Here is an 18,160-nt window from a genome sequence, read left to right as displayed (position 1 = left end):
GCTTAAGTAGCCTCAGGAAAGAGCTTTCGAAGAAAAAGAAGAAAGGAAAGCTGCCAAAAGAGGCACGACAAAAGCTACTCAACTGGTGGGAGCTGCACTATAAATGGCCATATCCATCGGTATGAGATGTTTTTTTTTTTCGCGGTAGTAAGTATGATCAAACATACCTCTATGATATGTTTTTTTTTCGCCCTAGCAAGTATGATCAAACATACCTCACTTTAATGTTCTCACAATATATAAACTGGATTAATTGTGCTCGGGACACAATCGCAAGCACAATTCCTATCCTATTTAGATAACTACAATGATTGCTGCCAGCGCTAGCTCAGATCCTCATAAGTAATCTGAGTTCCTTTAGTCATTGGCATATATTTTCCTGCCAGATGACTCATTTTAAATGATCAAGATATAAAAGCAGCTTAATTTAAGTAGCTAGTAGCAATTACTTATACGATAATCATTACTTACCTATTCATACAGAAGGATTATTCTACAACTCATAAAGTAGATATATATGCATTCCTATACTATGTCCTTGTTATGTCTTTGGTTTTGTGTTAGCTATATGCATGTCCAAACATTTTTTTAGCATATTAGAAGTGGTCACAGGAGACAGAGAAGGTTGCGCTGGCGGAACTAACTGGCCTTGATCAGAAGCAGATCAACAATTGGTTCATAAACCAAAGGAAGCGGCACTGGAAGCCATCAGAGGACATGCAATTTATTGTAATGGATGGGTTCCGTCCTCAGAATAATGCTGCTGCTGGTTTCTACATGGAAGGGCAACTTATGGGTGATACCATGTACCGATTTGCTCCATGACATACGCAGTATTGAAGTCACAGAATATAGTGGTATGTTTGATCTTTGTTATTTTGGATTGTATTTTATAGTTCTGAAATGCATATACCCTTCTTTTGTGATGTTAACGCAGTTGGTAATGTTACCTATAATTTGTCGTTATTATTGCAGCTCAGTAAATTTTGAATTATCTCATTCTATAAGAAGTTGAAGTTTTCTCCTTCAAGTTGTTTTCCGTTGATATAATCGATTTAAAGTAATAAACACTTTGATACATAATCACATCTTATCTCGCTGATATGAGATGTACCATTAAACAATGATCACAATAATTCTTCTTTTGTAAATTGCACAAACATAACTTGTCCATAAATCTTGTTGATAGTCACGAGACATGAGCAAGAGCATACCAAGCTTGTAAGTCAAGCGTGTAGCTCGTTATTCTGTATCGTATAAATCATTATAACGTAAGTTTATGATAAGCTGACATCAATTTCCAGAGGAGAGTCACCCTTGTCCACAGTAAAAGTTTGAGAGTATTTCTTCTTCATGCTATAGACCTCAACCGTGTAAGTTCCATGGAAGCCTCTGAACTTGAACTCCCCTTGGTCAGATGTATGTCCATGAGCATGTGATAGCCATTCTTGCTTCAGTGCTAGGTACCTCTTGCCAGCTTCATTGACATCCCCTTCAGCATTAATTAGGTGGGAGTTATTCCGGCTCATGAACAGCTCCCAGAAACCCCATAGCATGACACCCTCGACAGCCGGGTGCGCGTACGCCTCCCGCAGCATAACCTCTAAATCATCAGCTCGTACGTATTCGTTCGTCGATGATACGTCTACCTCGGTGAACCAGATAGGGAGGCCAAGAACCCCCAACTTATCCAATGCAGAGGATACAATAGGTCCTACAGGGTAATCTATATGGCCTTGCACTCCAATTCCTCCCACAGGTGCACCTTGGTCTTGAAGACCAAGTATTTGCTCTATGTACACCTCAGGGGTTGCTCTAACATCAGCTGCATCCTCCACATGGTAGTCATTCACAAAGAGTGTGGCAGAGGGATCAAGTTGGCTTGCAGTCTTGAACATTGTAGGCCTGATGTCTTTACCCAGCCTATCTTGATAAAATGAGCCATGAAGCATTTCATTGTTCACATCATAGTGCCTGAATTTACCCTTGTATCTCGATAGAAGACCGTTAATTCGGTTTTGGACGGCGGTCATCAGATCGTTCTTGCTGAGAGATTGGACCCAGGACTGGACTGCACCTTGCACTTCCCAGAATATGCAGTGGCCTCTCACCTCTATGCCGTTCTTGCTGCACAGATCAAGAAGCTCATCAGCATCCGTGTAGTTCAACACTCCTTGCTGTGCCTCCGTCCAGTACCACTTCAGCTCATTCCCGAACACTGCCCAGTTGAAATTTTTGAGGAAGAAGGCGACGAAATCTTCGTTATCTATGTTTGTTCGCATGATGCAGGAACCAAAGGGGAAGCTGTTCTGCGTCTGTTTCACTCTCACTATTGCGCCATTTAGAGCGTCACCGTTCGAGCTTGTAACTTTTAGAACCACATCACGCTTCCTCACCTGCATGCATAGGCTCAGGTTTGAAATCAAACGATCGACAAACACATTAAAGTAAGTGTCGTCAATCCAAGTCGAACCCAAAAGAGTAATTTTCCAAACAAATTAGAAATAAATGGATTACACCTTTTGATGTCAAATTATATTGGAATAGATTCGCAAGGAAGTCTACCTTGTCTGTTTGCCTATTTAGATGTCTGAATCTTGCTATCCTATTGACCGGAAAGATCTGAAGCCCAGCAACCATTAGATCAACACCACCAGCAGGACCCTGAACGTAAACTAAGACTCTTGATGGTTGCTTCTCGATTCTGAATGCACCCCCAACCTCATACCATCTATCATCATCAGCTTCAACTTGGCCACCATTGATCCACTGGCTATCGACTCCGAGCGCGATGTTTATATTCTGAGGACCATTTCTTTGAGAGCCTACTCGAACCCAAGCAGATACTTGGTATGTTACAAATAAGCTCAACTTGTCGGTAATTGTTTGAGAAGGCCCCATCCAAGTCTGGGTTCGATTTGTTACAAGGATGTAGCTTCCATTTAGAGGCTCATGCTGCCCGAGAGATTCTCTTGCCATTGGAGGGAGCACACGAGGGGAGCCATTCGCAATGCTTAGATTACATGGACCAAGAGGAAACCAGCCATTTAGGCCATCACTCAGGTTGCTGTTTTGGATAATGTTTACTCCATATAGAACATTCTGTCACAGCAGAGCTCATTAATGAGAAAATGGCGGGAGAATTTTCCCTTCGATTTCAAAAGACCAATTGACAATCCAAATTTCTAGCAAACAGAGTATATTATTTCAGAGCACAAATTGAGAATATACAATTAAATTGAGTTAGCTGATACGATAAAGACTTAATCACCCCCCAAAAAAAAACTCGTAATCATGTAAATAAACTGACCGCAAAGTCAGGAGGGGATGATGGTGGGAGCTTCTCTGCATGTTTAATCACTAAAGTGTTCAGAAGAATATCAGTACCAACAGGTGGGCCTTCTATATATACAACAGCTTTGGCAGCAACACCATTCAGTAGAAATTTCCCCTGCAACTGCACCCAATCCTTATCTGATGCCTGCAGACTGAAAGATAAAATCGAAAGTTATACATGGTCAGATAGAATGTTTGCAATGCAAATATGGATGTTTCTCTGGTTAAGCAGAAGATGATGAAGAATTTGACATGTTTCAGAAGATTAGTACTCACTTGCCGATGCCTATGTATTGATCACGACCATTTGCTGGTTGAACATACAGCGTAGCGCGAATATCAGATGTGCTAACATTTCCAACTATCCTTACAGTTGCAGTGACCTCATAAAGAAGCTTTCTTTGCAGCCTGCCTGTAATATCTTGCTGAATTCCATGCCAGTTCTGTGTCCGCCCGGTTGTCGAAACAAAGTGCTTACCGCTTAATGGAACTATCTTACCATCTCCCATGGAGTCCTGCAGAACTATGTTGCATCCTCTTCCAGACCAATTGTTCAGGCCATCCTCAAAGTCAGGATTCAGTATGATGTTCTCATCTCCATCGGCAATGCAACTAGAATTTAACTCCTTTTGCTTTAAACAAGAAACAGATGCAGCATAGTTGTTATTTGGTTGAGTTGAAAAAATTATGAACAGATTGACCTTTTAGTTTTCATGATATTACGTTCCGTTTAGCATTACTCTTTAGCACCATCACTCCCCTTTACAAATATCAGATAAGTGACCTGCTTCCTTGCCTAATTAAGGTTCATAATAATAAGTAGCACATTTCATGCTTCGTCATGTACTGCTTAAAATCTATCACTATTCCATGAATATAGGACTTATCAAACATACTTTATTAAAAAAGATAATAATGCAAGTGGCTCAACCCAAATGACTCAATGGGTCCAACTCCTCGAACTAAATTGTGAACTAGAGTAAACAGGGACAAATAAACATAACGCTTACCTTTGAACTTTCCACACTGCAGCTATTTCCTTGTGTGTCAGCCATAGGATATTGGAAATTTTGCTCAGGTACTGAGGGCAAGAGCAATAGAGAGACTTACCAAATGGCTGATGGGTGAAAGGCCCTGGAACCACCTCCAAATATATAACATTTCGGGAGATCCTTTGTCCCTGTCTTGGTTTCAAGTGAGATCTAAGGAAAAAAGAAAAGAGCACAAGACCAATTAACCGACCAACCAAAATATACTGACACTGCAAGTAAACTAGAGGCGGCAGTGCTTGAAGTTTAATATTAAATATTGGTTATAAGATCCTTTCTTAAAGTGGATGGTTACTTCAGCTTAGTATTTGGATATTGGAGCTCTTTTCTCTCTCATGATCCCATTGTTGCATTCTAATAGAAGGCTTTAGATTCTAAGATTGTGCACTAAATTCCCCTGTTTCATGAGACTTGTAAGTAATTGAGTTCTATGAGAGAGCTCGAGCCTTTGGAGTAAAGGAAAATGGTCTGTGAGGGGGAAAAAAAAAGCAACTTAGTTCCTTCATGAAGGAAGCATGATAAGTCCAGTGCAGCAGAGGACCATCTGTTACAAAGAATTCCCTAAAGAAACAGCAATCTCATAGCAAATTTATATAAACTCATTGAATCAGTTACAACCTTACAACTTAACAAATTATATAAACTCATTGAATCAGTTGCAATCTTATGGTACACGCATCAACAAAATCCTATTTGCAACTCATAAACATAGCCTTATAAAGTTGGATAGTTGCATAAAATGGTTATAAAACATATATAAAACTAAAATATAAAAGAGCATAAAATCTGCAAGCACTTACTTGGGTGCAGCAAATGCAGGAGCAATGGTGAAATGCCTTCCCTAAAAGGTCTACAATCACAAGTAAAAACATAGTATATCATAATAAACACAGGAGCATAATTTGTACAAAGAAATTTTATTTTATGATAGATACTAGAGCTTTGCACTAAACAATCGGCCTTTCACAAGACTCATAAGATCAAGCATCAGGTATCCAAAGAATCGTAATTTTTCATAATACTGTAAAAGCCCATTGATGCTCGAAACAAAGCAAAATTTTGTTGTAATGCAAAAAAATTTCAAATTGATGATTCACCAATGGTAAATGAAGAACATCCATTATAAACTTCTAACCCAATTTTTCGGACCTAGGCCCAGAGTCCAATCAATGTCGGCTACGAATTTGGCCCGGCCCAATAAGAAAGATAAAGAATCTCTTCTAATTTTATTATTATTGAAACAAATTTACTGCAAGATTATTTATTATTTGACCCTTACATGTCCTTTTTTTAAAATATCCATGTTGCATATAGAATATTCTGTTCTTTTCAGTAATGAAAAAACCAAAAAAAATCTAAGATAGCATATGAAGGATTAAAAATGTATAATTATAAAGCCATATGGTAAAGAGTGTAAATTATTTTAAGATATATAGCTGCGCATAATATTCCATTTGAGCAGTAGCATGCACTATGCTGTTCATGAAAAAAGATGCTACATTGCGTTTACATTCAAAAGTTAGCATATGCATGTATATGTTCAAAAGATTCCTCACTCTGCTTGCTGGAATAGAGGTGAGAATTATTATTATTTTTGGCGTGAGGGAATTGGTACAGTTGAAAGGAAACAGCTGTGACTCCATGTCTGCTTGGAGGAATTCCGCACAACTGACCCACCTTTGCTATATCTGAGCACGAGTTTTTTCTCTTATACTCTCCACTGTGGTAATGCTATTGCCCATTTGCAATGGCATTTTATGTACAAACTCTGGCCCTTCTACTCCTCCTCTACTTTTATCTTTTTATCTTCTGGTCCTGAGGTTATTCTTTGGTTTTATAATCTTCTTGTCCTTTTTGTTGCCGCTCTGTCTCGCACTCTCTTTATAAAGCTATTTCAACTGCATTTGGTACCTGGCCATCATCTTATTTATTCTCTTCTCTGTCTCGCTGGAGCGACTTGGAGAACATCATTCCTCCTCTTCTCTCTGTTTTCCTGTTAATTTCCCCTTGTAATTGATTTATAATGGGCCATTTATTAAAATGCATCAACACATTCTCCATGCTTCTCCTCCTGAGCTCCACTCAAGTAGTTTATTCATCTGGAGGTAAGACGGTTTCAAGTTTCAGCCAACCACCATCTCTCTCCTTCTGAGTTCTATATAAAGTATTGTGTCCTATTGCAGGGAGATCGCTGCTTCCTCTACTAGAGCTTGCCAAGGTGAGCCCTTTTTTCTAATTCAAATCTTCCAAATTCCTTCAAAAGGCTTGTTTTTGGTAGTCTCAGTTGTTTTACTGGGTGATGGGTTGATTGGAAGCAGGACAGAGGAGATAAGATTGCAGTGAGAGCACTGATAGGATCAAGGCCACCAAGATGTGAAGGGAGATGCATGTCATGTGGGCATTGTGAGGCAGTTCAGGTGCCCATAGTTCCTCAACTGAGGATTGGAGTCAAGCACATCTTTGCAACACTGGCTTACCGAGTTGATGACCACTCCAATTACAAGCCTTTGAGCTGGAAATGCAAGTGTGGGAATTTGATCTTTGATCCATAGCCCACAATGAGAACCGATACCCATATGGATTTTTGTGCATAGATATATATATATATAGTTTGGGAATGTGAGATTCTTTTGATCTCTTCTTTGTGTTTTTGATCCCTGCTCTGTTCCCTTTTTTTGGGTGCGAATTGTAATGCTTCTGTGACATAATGTAAAGCAAAAGTTTATTAGCTGAAATATTGATTGCAATTGTACATCAGCTAATGTAGATGGAAGAGTGAATTATAATACCTTCAAGGTACAGACAATAGCATGCGACAAAGGTAGTACAAGCCATGAAAAGTCCTATCAATGTATAAGATTAAAAAGCCTGCAGTGATCTCAGACTCCACATTGCAAGCAAATCATAGATTGGCAGGACGATTTGGGGAGGTGTGGAATTAATCCCACATGTGTACTCAGAGATGTAGTTTCTTAGAAAGGAACTTGTTCATCCTTCCCATCTATCCCGTTTTCTGCTCCTCTTTCCACTCCGAGTGAGTGATATATAGGTCAAGACTTAAGGGCATTGATGAACCTTTTCATTGATGTCTACTAGGTAGCACCTATTACTATTTTTAGTTTAATTATATCTTTCTAACTAACTAACTAACTATATATATATATATATTCTTTCAAGTAGCTAGGAAACGTTTTAACTGTTCTGGATCTAATCAAGGACTGCCAAAAGTGCTGCAGTCCACTTCCAACCACTGTTATCTTTCACAACAAAAGTGAAAAATCCCAAACTTTTTGGCTGGAAATTAAGAGTTGATATATTTTTCCCCCACTGTCCAGATGCAGAAAGATCCATCCATCTTCCATGATTGATTGAGGAGTTGTCCTAGATTGAAGCTATTGGATCCATTGACTGCTTTTTAGGAAGATCCATGTGGGTAGGGCTGTTCCATGGGGCCTTTTCAATTTTGGAGGACATAAGACAATGCTATATAAATCCAAAGAAGAACCAAACTAATAGCATTTATAGTAGATTGTTTAGATTACTTCTAAATAATGTTTGAACTAACATGATATAAATATGGAAAAAGATAAGTTTAATTGAGTGAGATACGTATGGAGACAAACCATAGTCATACTATTTAGTACAAAATGGTGTGGGGTAGCCATGTATTTGTAATGTAGTCGATCCACAATAAAACTTTGACCACTAATTTGGGCAGCTTAGTGTTGGTAAGCAGCTATGATCTCCCGCCCTTTCCACGTGTGTCGTTTAGCCTTTTGGGCTGTGGAATGGGGACTCGAGCCATTGGTTTTAGGTTGACACGTCTCATTCTACCACCATAACATCGAATAATTGGGAGCACATCTAATTGCTATTCATGAATTATTGATCCACTTTGGGTCCAAATTATGGTACAAAAAATTATTGTCGTATATGTTATGGGGATTTTCGAGCCAAAATTTCATGATTACGATTCAAAAGTCCACGTGGACAATTTGACATTTTTTTTGAATTTTTTTGGGGGGGTTCTTTGGCATGTAGCCACGTGTACTTTAGCTTTATCGTGCATCAATCTCATGATTAGGAATTCGGAAAATTTAAATGGACCGATCGGATTCGGTTACACGGAAAAGTTACATGGTTCCTCTCTGGTGACCATCTCAACCGTCCATCAGATTGAGCGGGCAAAGGATCCACCGTGAAGGCCGCCAGGTGGGTGGAAGGGACGGCTGTGATTAAACCGAAGGTAGCCACTTGGAAGCCGTTAGATCAAATCTCTCTTTTGCGCCTATCACCTGTTCGACGAATCGGTTGTGAGGAGAAAGAGAGATATGACCATTAGCTTGAGTTCTCGATTTATGGGCCCTTCGTCTCGCTGTCTTCTCCATAAGCAACAGTTCGTTCTCTTTTCTCTCTCGTTCGTCACTCTGTCTACATATTTATTTAATTATAACACAGCATCGAGTGAGTCACATTGATCTCATATAGTGCTATATTTGCCTCTTTAAGGCTTAGAAAATGTCGACAAGGATTTAGGAACTAGGGGAAGTACTGTATTATTTACAACTTTCGTTTTGCTATCATGCAATGGGACGATTGATATCCTGCATTTTAGTGGTATGAGGAAATGCGCTAATGAGAACGGAATGGAATTTTGCTAAATGTAATAAATTATAATGTAAAAGTGAGGGCGTGGATATATGTCTAAATTGTGAGGCTGCTATTTTTTTTTCCTCTTTCCCGAGCATCCGTTACAGAAGTCATTTATACTGCCATCTCATGGATGAATGCAGAATTGGATATATTGTAGCATGCATATTGGATTCTATTGAGTTATATCATTGAGGATAAGATGTGTCTTGGATCCCTTGCATCTTGTCGTGTTTTATACTGTCACATATGTCCATACTTGTTTCCTATCTGAATCTTCTGAAGTTGTGTCCTTCGTTCTGAGAATTTACTTTGAAATCAAGCCTTTGTACAATTTCTTGTGGGGGGTGTCGAAGTTTTCTGGCTATGCTAGGTTGTCTGAAGAGTTAAGATTATCTAGTGCAATTATAATAAACATTCGGGATCTCATCGAAGAAAGTTAAGACGCTTCAAATAAGGTAAAGCAAGAAAATCCTGTTAGCGTTTGTCTGAGCTCTAACCAACTGGTTCAAAAACTATATCAAATTTAGCCATATAGGTCTATTATTTTCACTGTCTGCTACACATTGTTTTAACTGTAAGGATGTTCTTCTTCTATTAGAGTAATTCATCTGTTTTATGAGTGCTTTTCTTTTTCTATTATTTTTGTAGGTACCTCTACATTTTGATGCTATAAGAATGTAAACGCTCATCAACCTCATGGTACCATAGCAAATCTTCTAGACATTGATGGACATGCTTGCAGAGCAGACAGGTAATTTGTGCAAAACTTTGTTCAAGTCATTCAGGTGTTGCAATAAATGCCCTCATGACTAGCATGATTAATTACTTGATTTGGTAAATAACACATTCTTTGCTATTGAGTGGCACCTCTAATCGAGTATTCTCTTGGCTTCTGGTTCTCTTGGGTAATTTGTGTCTCTCTCATATTATTATGCTACATATTCACAAAGATGATGGCATCTATGGAACAATGAATACCATTATGTATTTGATGGCTAATTAGAAATTCTGGCTGAATGTTTCATACTTTTCTTTTGCTTAATTTGACATCTTCCTTTTCTTCATGGGCATAAATCTATTTTAGAACATATAATTCTCAGTAATGTTATGGCTTTGACCTGTAGATAGTATGCCTAATGAAGCCGTTCATTGCCATTCACATTAATGCTGAAAACAGGCTCTTGATGGGACAAAAATGACAATACAGATAGCACGAGCAACTATTCTAAACTCTACTGGATGTTCTCATCTTTATGTTATAACTCTCAGAAATGTTTATAAAATGGAAAGACTTATCTTAGTTGGATTTCTTAAGGCAAGAAATTTTCTTAGAAGCAGGTAATGCGTGCGGGATGACCTGATCCTCTCTATATTTAATTTTAGGTCAATTTCTGGTCATCTTATTTTATGAAGTGCAATGTTATATATGGACTCCTTTCGCTTTCCCTTGTTACAACTCGACCAGCCATGACTAGAGTTAACATATATTAAGTTGACAAGATTATAGACCTCAATTTCTTTCTATTAGGCCCTTAATTTTGTTGTAGACTGATCCATCGGTTGTCATAATCTTTTATTTTTAGAGTTGGCTTGCAGTGAAATGTCGGAGCAGTACCTCCTCAGGGATCAACTATTGTTCCTATCCTCGAGGTCTGGGTTTTAGATTAGCTCATCTACTGCAGCAGATATCAAAGCGGTTAAGATTGAACTTTGCAGGTTCATAATACACTGAATAGTGTGTCCATTTCTCATGATTTTGTTCCTACATTTGGAATCAATACCTCTCCTCTCCATCCAAATATGGAAGTCTAGAATTCTGAATGGATCTTTGACTGTTTTTCACCACTTTTATTCTTTAAGATTCTTTCAGTTTGAAGGGTTTTAGCTATGCTTCTTATTATTTTTGCTTTCCTTCTTCTCCTACTACATCCTGTAGTCCCTATAAGTGGAGGCGAATTTACGTTCAATGGGTTCACTGGTGCTAACCTCACCCTTGATGGGATAGCATCAATTACATCAGATGGCCTCCTAAGGATAACAAACAACACGAGTCAAATGAAAGGCCACGCCTTTCATCCATCCCCTCTTCACTTCCGGAACTCTTCTAATGGTAACATCTTCACATTTTCCACCACTTTCATGTTTGGAATCATATCTGAGTTTTATGACCTTAGTGGGCATGGAATTGTCTTCTTGATCTCTCCATCCTTAAATCTCTCCAATTCCTTGCCAAGCCAATACCTGGGCCTTCTCAATATAGAAAACAATGGCAACACAACAAACCATATATTTGCCATTGAACTCGATACAATTTATAGTTCTGAGTTCCAGGATATTGATGATAACCATGTTGGAATTGACATCAATATCTTGAAATCCAACAAGTCTCATACTGCTGGCTATTATGCTGATGATACTGGCTTGTTTAAAACCTTGAGCCTTACCAGTGGCCCAGCCAAGAAAGTATGGGTGGACTATGATGGTGAAAAGATGCAGATAAATGTCACCATATCTCCTATCGGGATTTCAAAACCTAAAAGGCCTCTATTGTCTTCCACCGTCAATCTTTCAACTGTGTTGTTCGAAACCATGTATATTGGCTTCTCCTCTTCAACAGGTTCTGTCTTGACATCACACTACATTCTTGGTTGGAGCTTTAAGATGAATGGAATAGCTGAATCACTTGATTATTCAAAGTTACCTTCACTCCCTCGTGCAAGGTCAAAAGACAGACCAAATACTTTGGAAATTTGGTTGCCTTCATCTTTGTTTGCTTTTGTGCTAATGATGGTTTTCACTCTTCTCTTCACCATGAGGAGGAGTTTCAAATATGAAGAGCTACAAGATGATTGGGAGGTCATCTATGAGAGTCACCGATTTTCATATAAGGAGTTATGCAGAGCCACCAATGGATTTAATGACAGCGAGCTTCTTGGTGTAGGAGGCTTTGGGAAGGTTTACAGAGGAGTGCTGCCCACATCTAAAAGGGAGGTCGCGGTGAAGAGGGTCTCTCACGAATCAAGACAGGGGATGAAAGAGTTTGTAGCTGAGATCGTGAGCATCGGTCGCCTTCGTCATCGGAACCTTGTGCAGCTATTGGGCTACTGCAGGCGAAAAGGAGAGCTACTCTTGGGTCTATGATTTTATGCCCAATCGTAGCCTTGACATGTACTTGTATGATCAAGATAAACCCACTCTTGCCTGGGATCTGAGGTTCCGAATCATCAAAGGAGTGGCGTCAAGTCTTCTTTATCTCCATGAAAACTGGGAACAAGTTGTCATTCACCGAGACATTAAGGCAAGCAATGAACTGTTAGACAGTGAAATGAATGGCAAGCAATGTTCTAGCTAGATTATATGATCACGGAACCAATCCCCAGACTACCCGATTTGTCGGAACCATAGGTTATCTCGCTCCAGAGCTTGCGAGGACTGGCAAGGCCAGTACTGGCACTGATGTGTTTGCCTTCGGTGCTTTCATCTTGGAGGTTGCCTGTGGAAGAAGGCCAGTAGAGCCAACTGCACAGGGTGAACCCCTTGTTTTATTGGATTGGGTGTTAGAGAACTGGCGAGGGGGTTCACTTGTCAACACAATGGACCCAAGGTTGAGAGAAGAATATGTGCTGGAAGAGGTAAAGATGGTGCTGAAGCTTGGACTGCTTTGTTCGCATCCACTGCCCACGTCTAGGCCCAGCATTCGCCAGGTGATGCAATACCTGGATGGTGGAATGCAGCTTCCTGAATTATCACCAGCTTACCAGAGCTTTAGCAGTCTGGTATTGCCTCAAAATGATAATTTCATTTGCAATCTTACATCATTTCCCTCCTCGGTGGCAACTGGATCTGATCTTTCGGGGGGCATATGATAGTTAGGATATTAAGGTAGGAGATATGATCTTCGGAAGATTGTTCCTGTTGTTCAAAGCCTTGTTGTAATTAACTTTGCCATCTTATTAAGTATCTACCCACAACCTATCTACAGAAAAGTGAATTGGGTTCATGATTGATGAAACACTGAGCTTGACCAGCGTATAGATCGAGGAAAGTACTCTTAGTCAACTAGGCCATCAACCAGTATCTGACTGCAAGGAAGTTCATACGACAGAAGAGTGTTTTTGGTTGACTAGTTGGATAATTAGTGGGTCTACATAGAACTCGAAGGCTATGCTGCCATGACCATTAATTTCATTTCTTTGTATAGGATGTATCTTCAAAAATTTAGAACAGAGAAACTCCATATTTGTTGTGCTTGTGCCTAATTAGGAATTCTTGCTCAATCATTGAACTTGTTTTTTAACTTAATTTTGTCTTTGCAAGTTCTTCCTGGGGCAAGATTTGTGATAGTTGTACATATCTTGTTAATAATATTACATGGTTGAAGTATATGAGGTTTTGATTAGTAGGCATTATGGCTTATGAATGCGTCTTTCATCAGTCATTTTAAACAATTAAATAATGAAAACATTTATATGATGGAGAATGCTCTAGATCGGCTGAGCTTGAGACGAGCTAGCTAATAGGGGCTCGACTCGGCTTGCACAAGTACCGAGTTGGCTTAGGTCAGCTCAGAGTGGCTCATATCTAAAATACAACATAATATTGCCTTGGGTAAGGATAAAAGTATTTTAACCAACTATGTGCTAGAATAATTTTAGATATATAAGCAGAACTATATATATATATACATATTGAGTTGACTCTAGCTCTGATTGGACCAGTTAAATTTTTGAGTTAAAGAAAACAAGCTCGGCTCATTTAGAATTAGAGCGAGTTTACAAGCCTCACGAGGCTGCAAACTTTTTTGACTAACCCTATATGTGATATAAAGTTAATGTTAAAGTAATAAAAATAAGTAATATTATTATATTAAAAATTGGTGAAATTTTAATCCAATAGACAAAATACTCTTAAAGAGAGAAAGTAGTAATTTGTTGCTATTAAACTAAAACAATTTGGATGTATGAAGTGAAAGAAGAAAGAAATAATAATTATTATACTAGTATAAGTCTAAGTCATTCTTTAGTTATTATAATCTACGATAATGAGATTTATACCATAATTACTTTTTTTAAAATTCCATAAGTAACTAAGAGTGTGAACTTATCTGCATATGACTAAATTCTGTCACTGCCGCTGGATTATTTTAATCTACGATATATCGTGTTAGGAATCCTTTCTCTATCCATTGTCACAACTCGGTGATGTGATTTTTCCCGTAAGAAAAGAGACTATCGCTATTATTTTAAGAAGACTTCATGATTGATGAATAATTCCTACATCGTGGAATAGGTTTGAGAAGCATCTTTGAGATTTGAGCTAATAAGGAGCATTTGTATGTCAAGAAACTCCTTACCCATCCGAGCTAGTGCTCATTGCAACTAAGCAATGAAGTTGATTAATATTCTTTCTAGATCACAGGATTGTCTACGCCGTATTTGACCTCTTTCAATTATTTTCATCGAAGCTTCAGTGCTGTCTTTTTCTTGGGCTGGTCCAGGGAATAAAAAATTGTTCAGATTGTAGACTTGTAGATTTTTCTTTGTCCTAAAGTCTTGGCGCTTCAAGTCGATCACCTACTAAAAACAAGATCGAGCCATCAAGATTGAAAGTCCATTAGTCGCCCCACGTTCTCATTCCTTTTCATTGTTTTCACTGAATTAAAGTTTGATCCATCGAAGTCTGAAAGCTTGCTTTTAAGTTATAAAGGGAACTTGTCTCTGTGTTTCTCTTGAAAGGTTCCCTTATAGCAATGCTCCTCAGGACTTGGGCCATCTTCTTCCTCCAAATACTCCTCCTAACTCTTGCAGTCTCTGCAAGTGAAGATGAATTATTCTTCAATGGCTTTCCTGGTGCAAACCTGAAGCTTGATGGCATAGCATCAATCACATCCAATGGCCTCCTAAGGCTAACCAACGACACAAGGCAGAAGAAGGGCCACGCTTTCCATCCTTCCTCTCTTACATTTCGGAACTCCTCGGATGGTAAAATCTTCTCCTTCTCCACTACCTTTGTTTTCGCCATCCTCTCCGAGTATGTGGACCTTAGTGGCCATGGAATTGCCTTCTTGATCTCTCGAACCACAGACCTCTCTAATGCCTTGCCGAGCCAGTACTTAGGCCTTTTCAATATAAACAACAACGGCAACCTAACAAATCATGTATTCGCCGTTGAACTTGATACGATTTACAGCTCTGAGTTCCATGATATTGATGATAACCATGTTGGTATTGATATCAATAGCTTGAGATCCAACAATTCACACACAGCTGGTTATTATGCTGCTGATACTGGCTTGTTTAATAACTTGACCCTTATCAGTGGCAAAGCCATGCAAGTATGGGTGGATTATGATGGTGAAAAGATGCAAGTAAATGTCACCTTATCTCCTATAGGAATTCCCAAACCCAGTAAGCCTTTGTTGTCTTCCACTGTCAATCTTTCAAATGTGTTGTTGGAAACCATGTATGTTGGATTCTCCTCTTCAACTGGTTCTGTCCTGACAGCTCACTATGTTCTTGGATGGAGCTTTAAGATGAATGGAATTGCTCAAAAACTCGACTACTCAAAATTACCTTCCCTTCCTCGCACAAGACCTAAAGGAAGATCTAAGGCCTTGGATATTTCATTGCCTTTGGCTTCATCTGCTTTTGTACTAGTGATTGTCGCTGTTGTTTTCTTCTTCCTGAGGAGAAGAGTCAAATTCGCAGAGCTGCTTGAAGATTGGGAAGTCGAATATGGTCCTCACCGCTTCTTGTACAAAGATCTGTTCGTAGCTACCAATGGATTCAAGGACAAAGAGCTACTTGGTATAGGAGGTTTTGGAAGAGTCTACAAAGGAGTGCTACCCACTTCAAAATTGGAGGTTGCAGTAAAGAAAGTGTCTCATGAGTCAAGGCAAGGGATGAAGGAGTTTGTCGCAGAGATTGTGAGCATGGGCCGCCTTCGCCATCGAAATCTAGTGCAATTACTGGGTTACTGCCGGCGTAAAGGAGAACTGCTCTTGGTTTACGACTTCATGCCAAATTGTAGCTTAGACAAATACTTGTATGACAGCACTAAGCCATCTCTGGACTGGGATAGGAGGTTCCAGATCATCAAGGGGGTGGCATCAGGTCTTCTATATCTGCACGAGGGGTGGGAGCAAGTTGTGATTCACAGAGACATTAAGGCCAGCAATGTTCTACTAGACAGTGAGATGAATGGTAGATTAGGTGATTTTGGTCTAGCTAGATTATATGATCATGGAACTGATCCGCAAACCACCCATGTCGTCGGAACCATGGGTTATCTCGCTCCAGAGCTTGCAAGAACTGGCAAGGCAACCGCTCTCACTGATGTTTTTGCCTTTGGTGCTTTCATATTAGAAGTTGCTTGTGGAAGGAGGCCAGTAGAGCAGAGTGCACAAGATGAACACCTAGTTCTGGTGGATTGGGTGGTGGAGAATTGGCGTAAGGGCTCGATCCTTAACACATTAGACTCAAGATTGGAACAAGTCTACATGGTGGAGGAGGCACAGATGGTATTAAAACTTGGATTACTTTGTTCACATCCATTGCCTTCAGCTCGGCCTACCATGCGCCAAGTGATGCAATACTTGGATGGCAATGCACCAATTCCTGAGTTATCGCCTACTTATCTGAGCTTTAGTGTTCTGGCGTTGCTTCAAAACGAAGGTTTCGATGATTGTCTCATGTCTTATCCCTCTTCTGTTTCAACTGTATCTGCTATCTCAGGAGGAAGATGATACTAGAATAGTAGACAAAGATTGATATGTGATATATAGTTCTTATCCGCCTCTTTGTTGCTATCACAAGTTCTACAACGGTGTCAGCAGTAACTTGGATATACAATGTACATCTCTCAGAATTAATATCAGGAAGTTAGTTTCTACTTACTACGACAGTGTCTGAAAACTTGAAATGTTGTAGATTATATAGATCCTACAGTAGTTTTCGTTTATCTTTCTATCTTTAAATTTACTTTTGTTATTCCTTTTTTCATTGGGTAGGCTTGAAGTAAAAAATTTCCATTATCTAACTCTGATATGGGATTACCATGTTTCTCATCAATTGTGTCGATGTTTCTTTTAGCAAAATTAGGTGGCAGTTGTTTATCATTAGTTATATCCAAATATCCAATACATTAGAGACAATCCAAATTCCAAAATCTCATTCTTTCTAGGCTAGGGTTGATTGTACCAAGAAGGTTATCACCCAGCTCGAAGCTTCCAACTTTTTGGAGAAAATCTTTTTCTATTATGCCCCTTATCCTGCAAGGTCGTTGACAGGGACAAGTTTTGAAATCTAGGGAGTGATCTGCTCAACCTTGCGTCATATATATGTCATCTTTTTAACTAAATCTGACAACAGAATATCTACAGTTAGGGTATTGGCTGTCAGAGACTGGCTCCAGATCTTCTTTTTTTCCTTTCAATTTTAATTCATTTGGTTTATTAAGACAAAGAATTTAGAGCATCTCCAATCGGGCTCCAAATCTCCAAATTTGGAGCCCGGTGGAGCTCCAACCGGGCTCTATATGGGGCTCCAAATTTGGAGCCATGAATAGTGGGGCTCCAAATTTGGAGCCCCACCATGAAAATGGAGCCGGGCTCCATTTGTCACATCAACTTTTTGAAAATATCAAAATTGCCTAATAAGTGTTATATTCAATAATTTTAATTCCATTTGTATCCTTTGTTAAATAATTTAGTTAGTTAAGCTAAGCATATAATTAGTTTTACTAATCGATTTTTAACAAAAAAAATACCATCGGAAAGGTCTCATCGAGACCTTTAAAATGAGTCTAATATTAAATTACTTTTGAGTTAATTTTAATTTTAATTTTTTTATTATTTATAAAAATGTGTCTAATATTAAATTATTTTTAAGTTAATTTAAATTTAATTTTTTTTATTATTTATAAAAATGAGTCTAATAAATTATGTATCCTAAAATATAATTACTCAAAATTATCCCCAATGTAAATATTAAAAATTAAAATACATTAGATATGAAATACATCAAACATGAAATATATTAAAAATGAAATACATCAAATAAAAATTACATTAAAATTTATATTCCTTCATTCCCGTGCCTCTTCCATAAGTGTTCAATTAGTGC

The 18,160-nt window shown here is 38.7% G+C and overlaps 3 protein-coding genes, 1 long non-coding RNA gene and 1 pseudogene across 4 annotated transcripts; 4 read left to right on the top strand and 1 right to left on the bottom strand.

The window, feature by feature from the left end:
* LOC140796633 (uncharacterized) lies at positions 1 to 1,030 on the top strand. The gene is made up of 2 exons (XR_012110495.1): positions 1 to 119; positions 613 to 1,030. It is a non-coding gene; the product is annotated as an uncharacterized lncRNA (long non-coding RNA).
* Positions 1,031 to 1,142: 112 nt separating this feature from the next.
* Positions 1,143 to 4,530, bottom strand: LOC140796631 (endo-1,4-beta-xylanase 1-like). The gene is made up of 5 exons (XM_073149704.1): positions 4,347 to 4,530; positions 3,613 to 3,968; positions 3,311 to 3,488; positions 2,566 to 3,102; positions 1,143 to 2,396 (listed from the first exon to the last, which is right to left on the bottom strand). Exons 1-5 carry the CDS (start codon positions 4,389 to 4,391, stop codon positions 1,278 to 1,280), a joined length of 2,235 nt encoding a protein of 744 aa, XP_073005805.1. The 5' UTR covers positions 4,392 to 4,530; the 3' UTR covers positions 1,143 to 1,277.
* Positions 4,531 to 6,148: 1,618 nt separating this feature from the next.
* On the top strand, positions 6,149 to 7,120 carry LOC140796055 (EPIDERMAL PATTERNING FACTOR-like protein 2). Its single transcript, XM_073148898.1, has 3 exons — positions 6,149 to 6,490; positions 6,569 to 6,603; positions 6,704 to 7,120. The coding sequence occupies exons 1-3, from the start codon at positions 6,409 to 6,411 to the stop codon at positions 6,935 to 6,937; spliced, it is 351 nt and encodes a 116-aa protein (XP_073004999.1). The 5' UTR covers positions 6,149 to 6,408; the 3' UTR covers positions 6,938 to 7,120.
* A 2,978-nt stretch (positions 7,121 to 10,098) lies between these two features.
* Positions 10,099 to 13,024, top strand: LOC140796566 (L-type lectin-domain containing receptor kinase SIT2-like; annotated as a pseudogene).
* Positions 13,025 to 14,651: 1,627 nt separating this feature from the next.
* Positions 14,652 to 16,932, top strand: LOC140797004 (L-type lectin-domain containing receptor kinase SIT2-like). The gene has a single exon (XM_073150241.1). The coding sequence runs from the start codon at positions 14,788 to 14,790 to the stop codon at positions 16,780 to 16,782; it is 1,995 nt and encodes a 664-aa protein (XP_073006342.1). The 5' UTR covers positions 14,652 to 14,787; the 3' UTR covers positions 16,783 to 16,932.
* Positions 16,933 to 18,160: the final 1,228 nt, after the last annotated feature.

This window comes from Typha latifolia, chromosome 10 (genome assembly GCF_019914945.1).
Source record: "Typha latifolia isolate L0001 chromosome 10, TyphaL0001v2, whole genome shotgun sequence".
Classification (NCBI taxonomy): Eukaryota; Viridiplantae; Streptophyta; class Magnoliopsida; order Poales; family Typhaceae; genus Typha; species Typha latifolia.
Note: the sequence above shows the minus strand (reverse complement) of the source record. Positions and strands in the feature narration are given on the sequence as shown.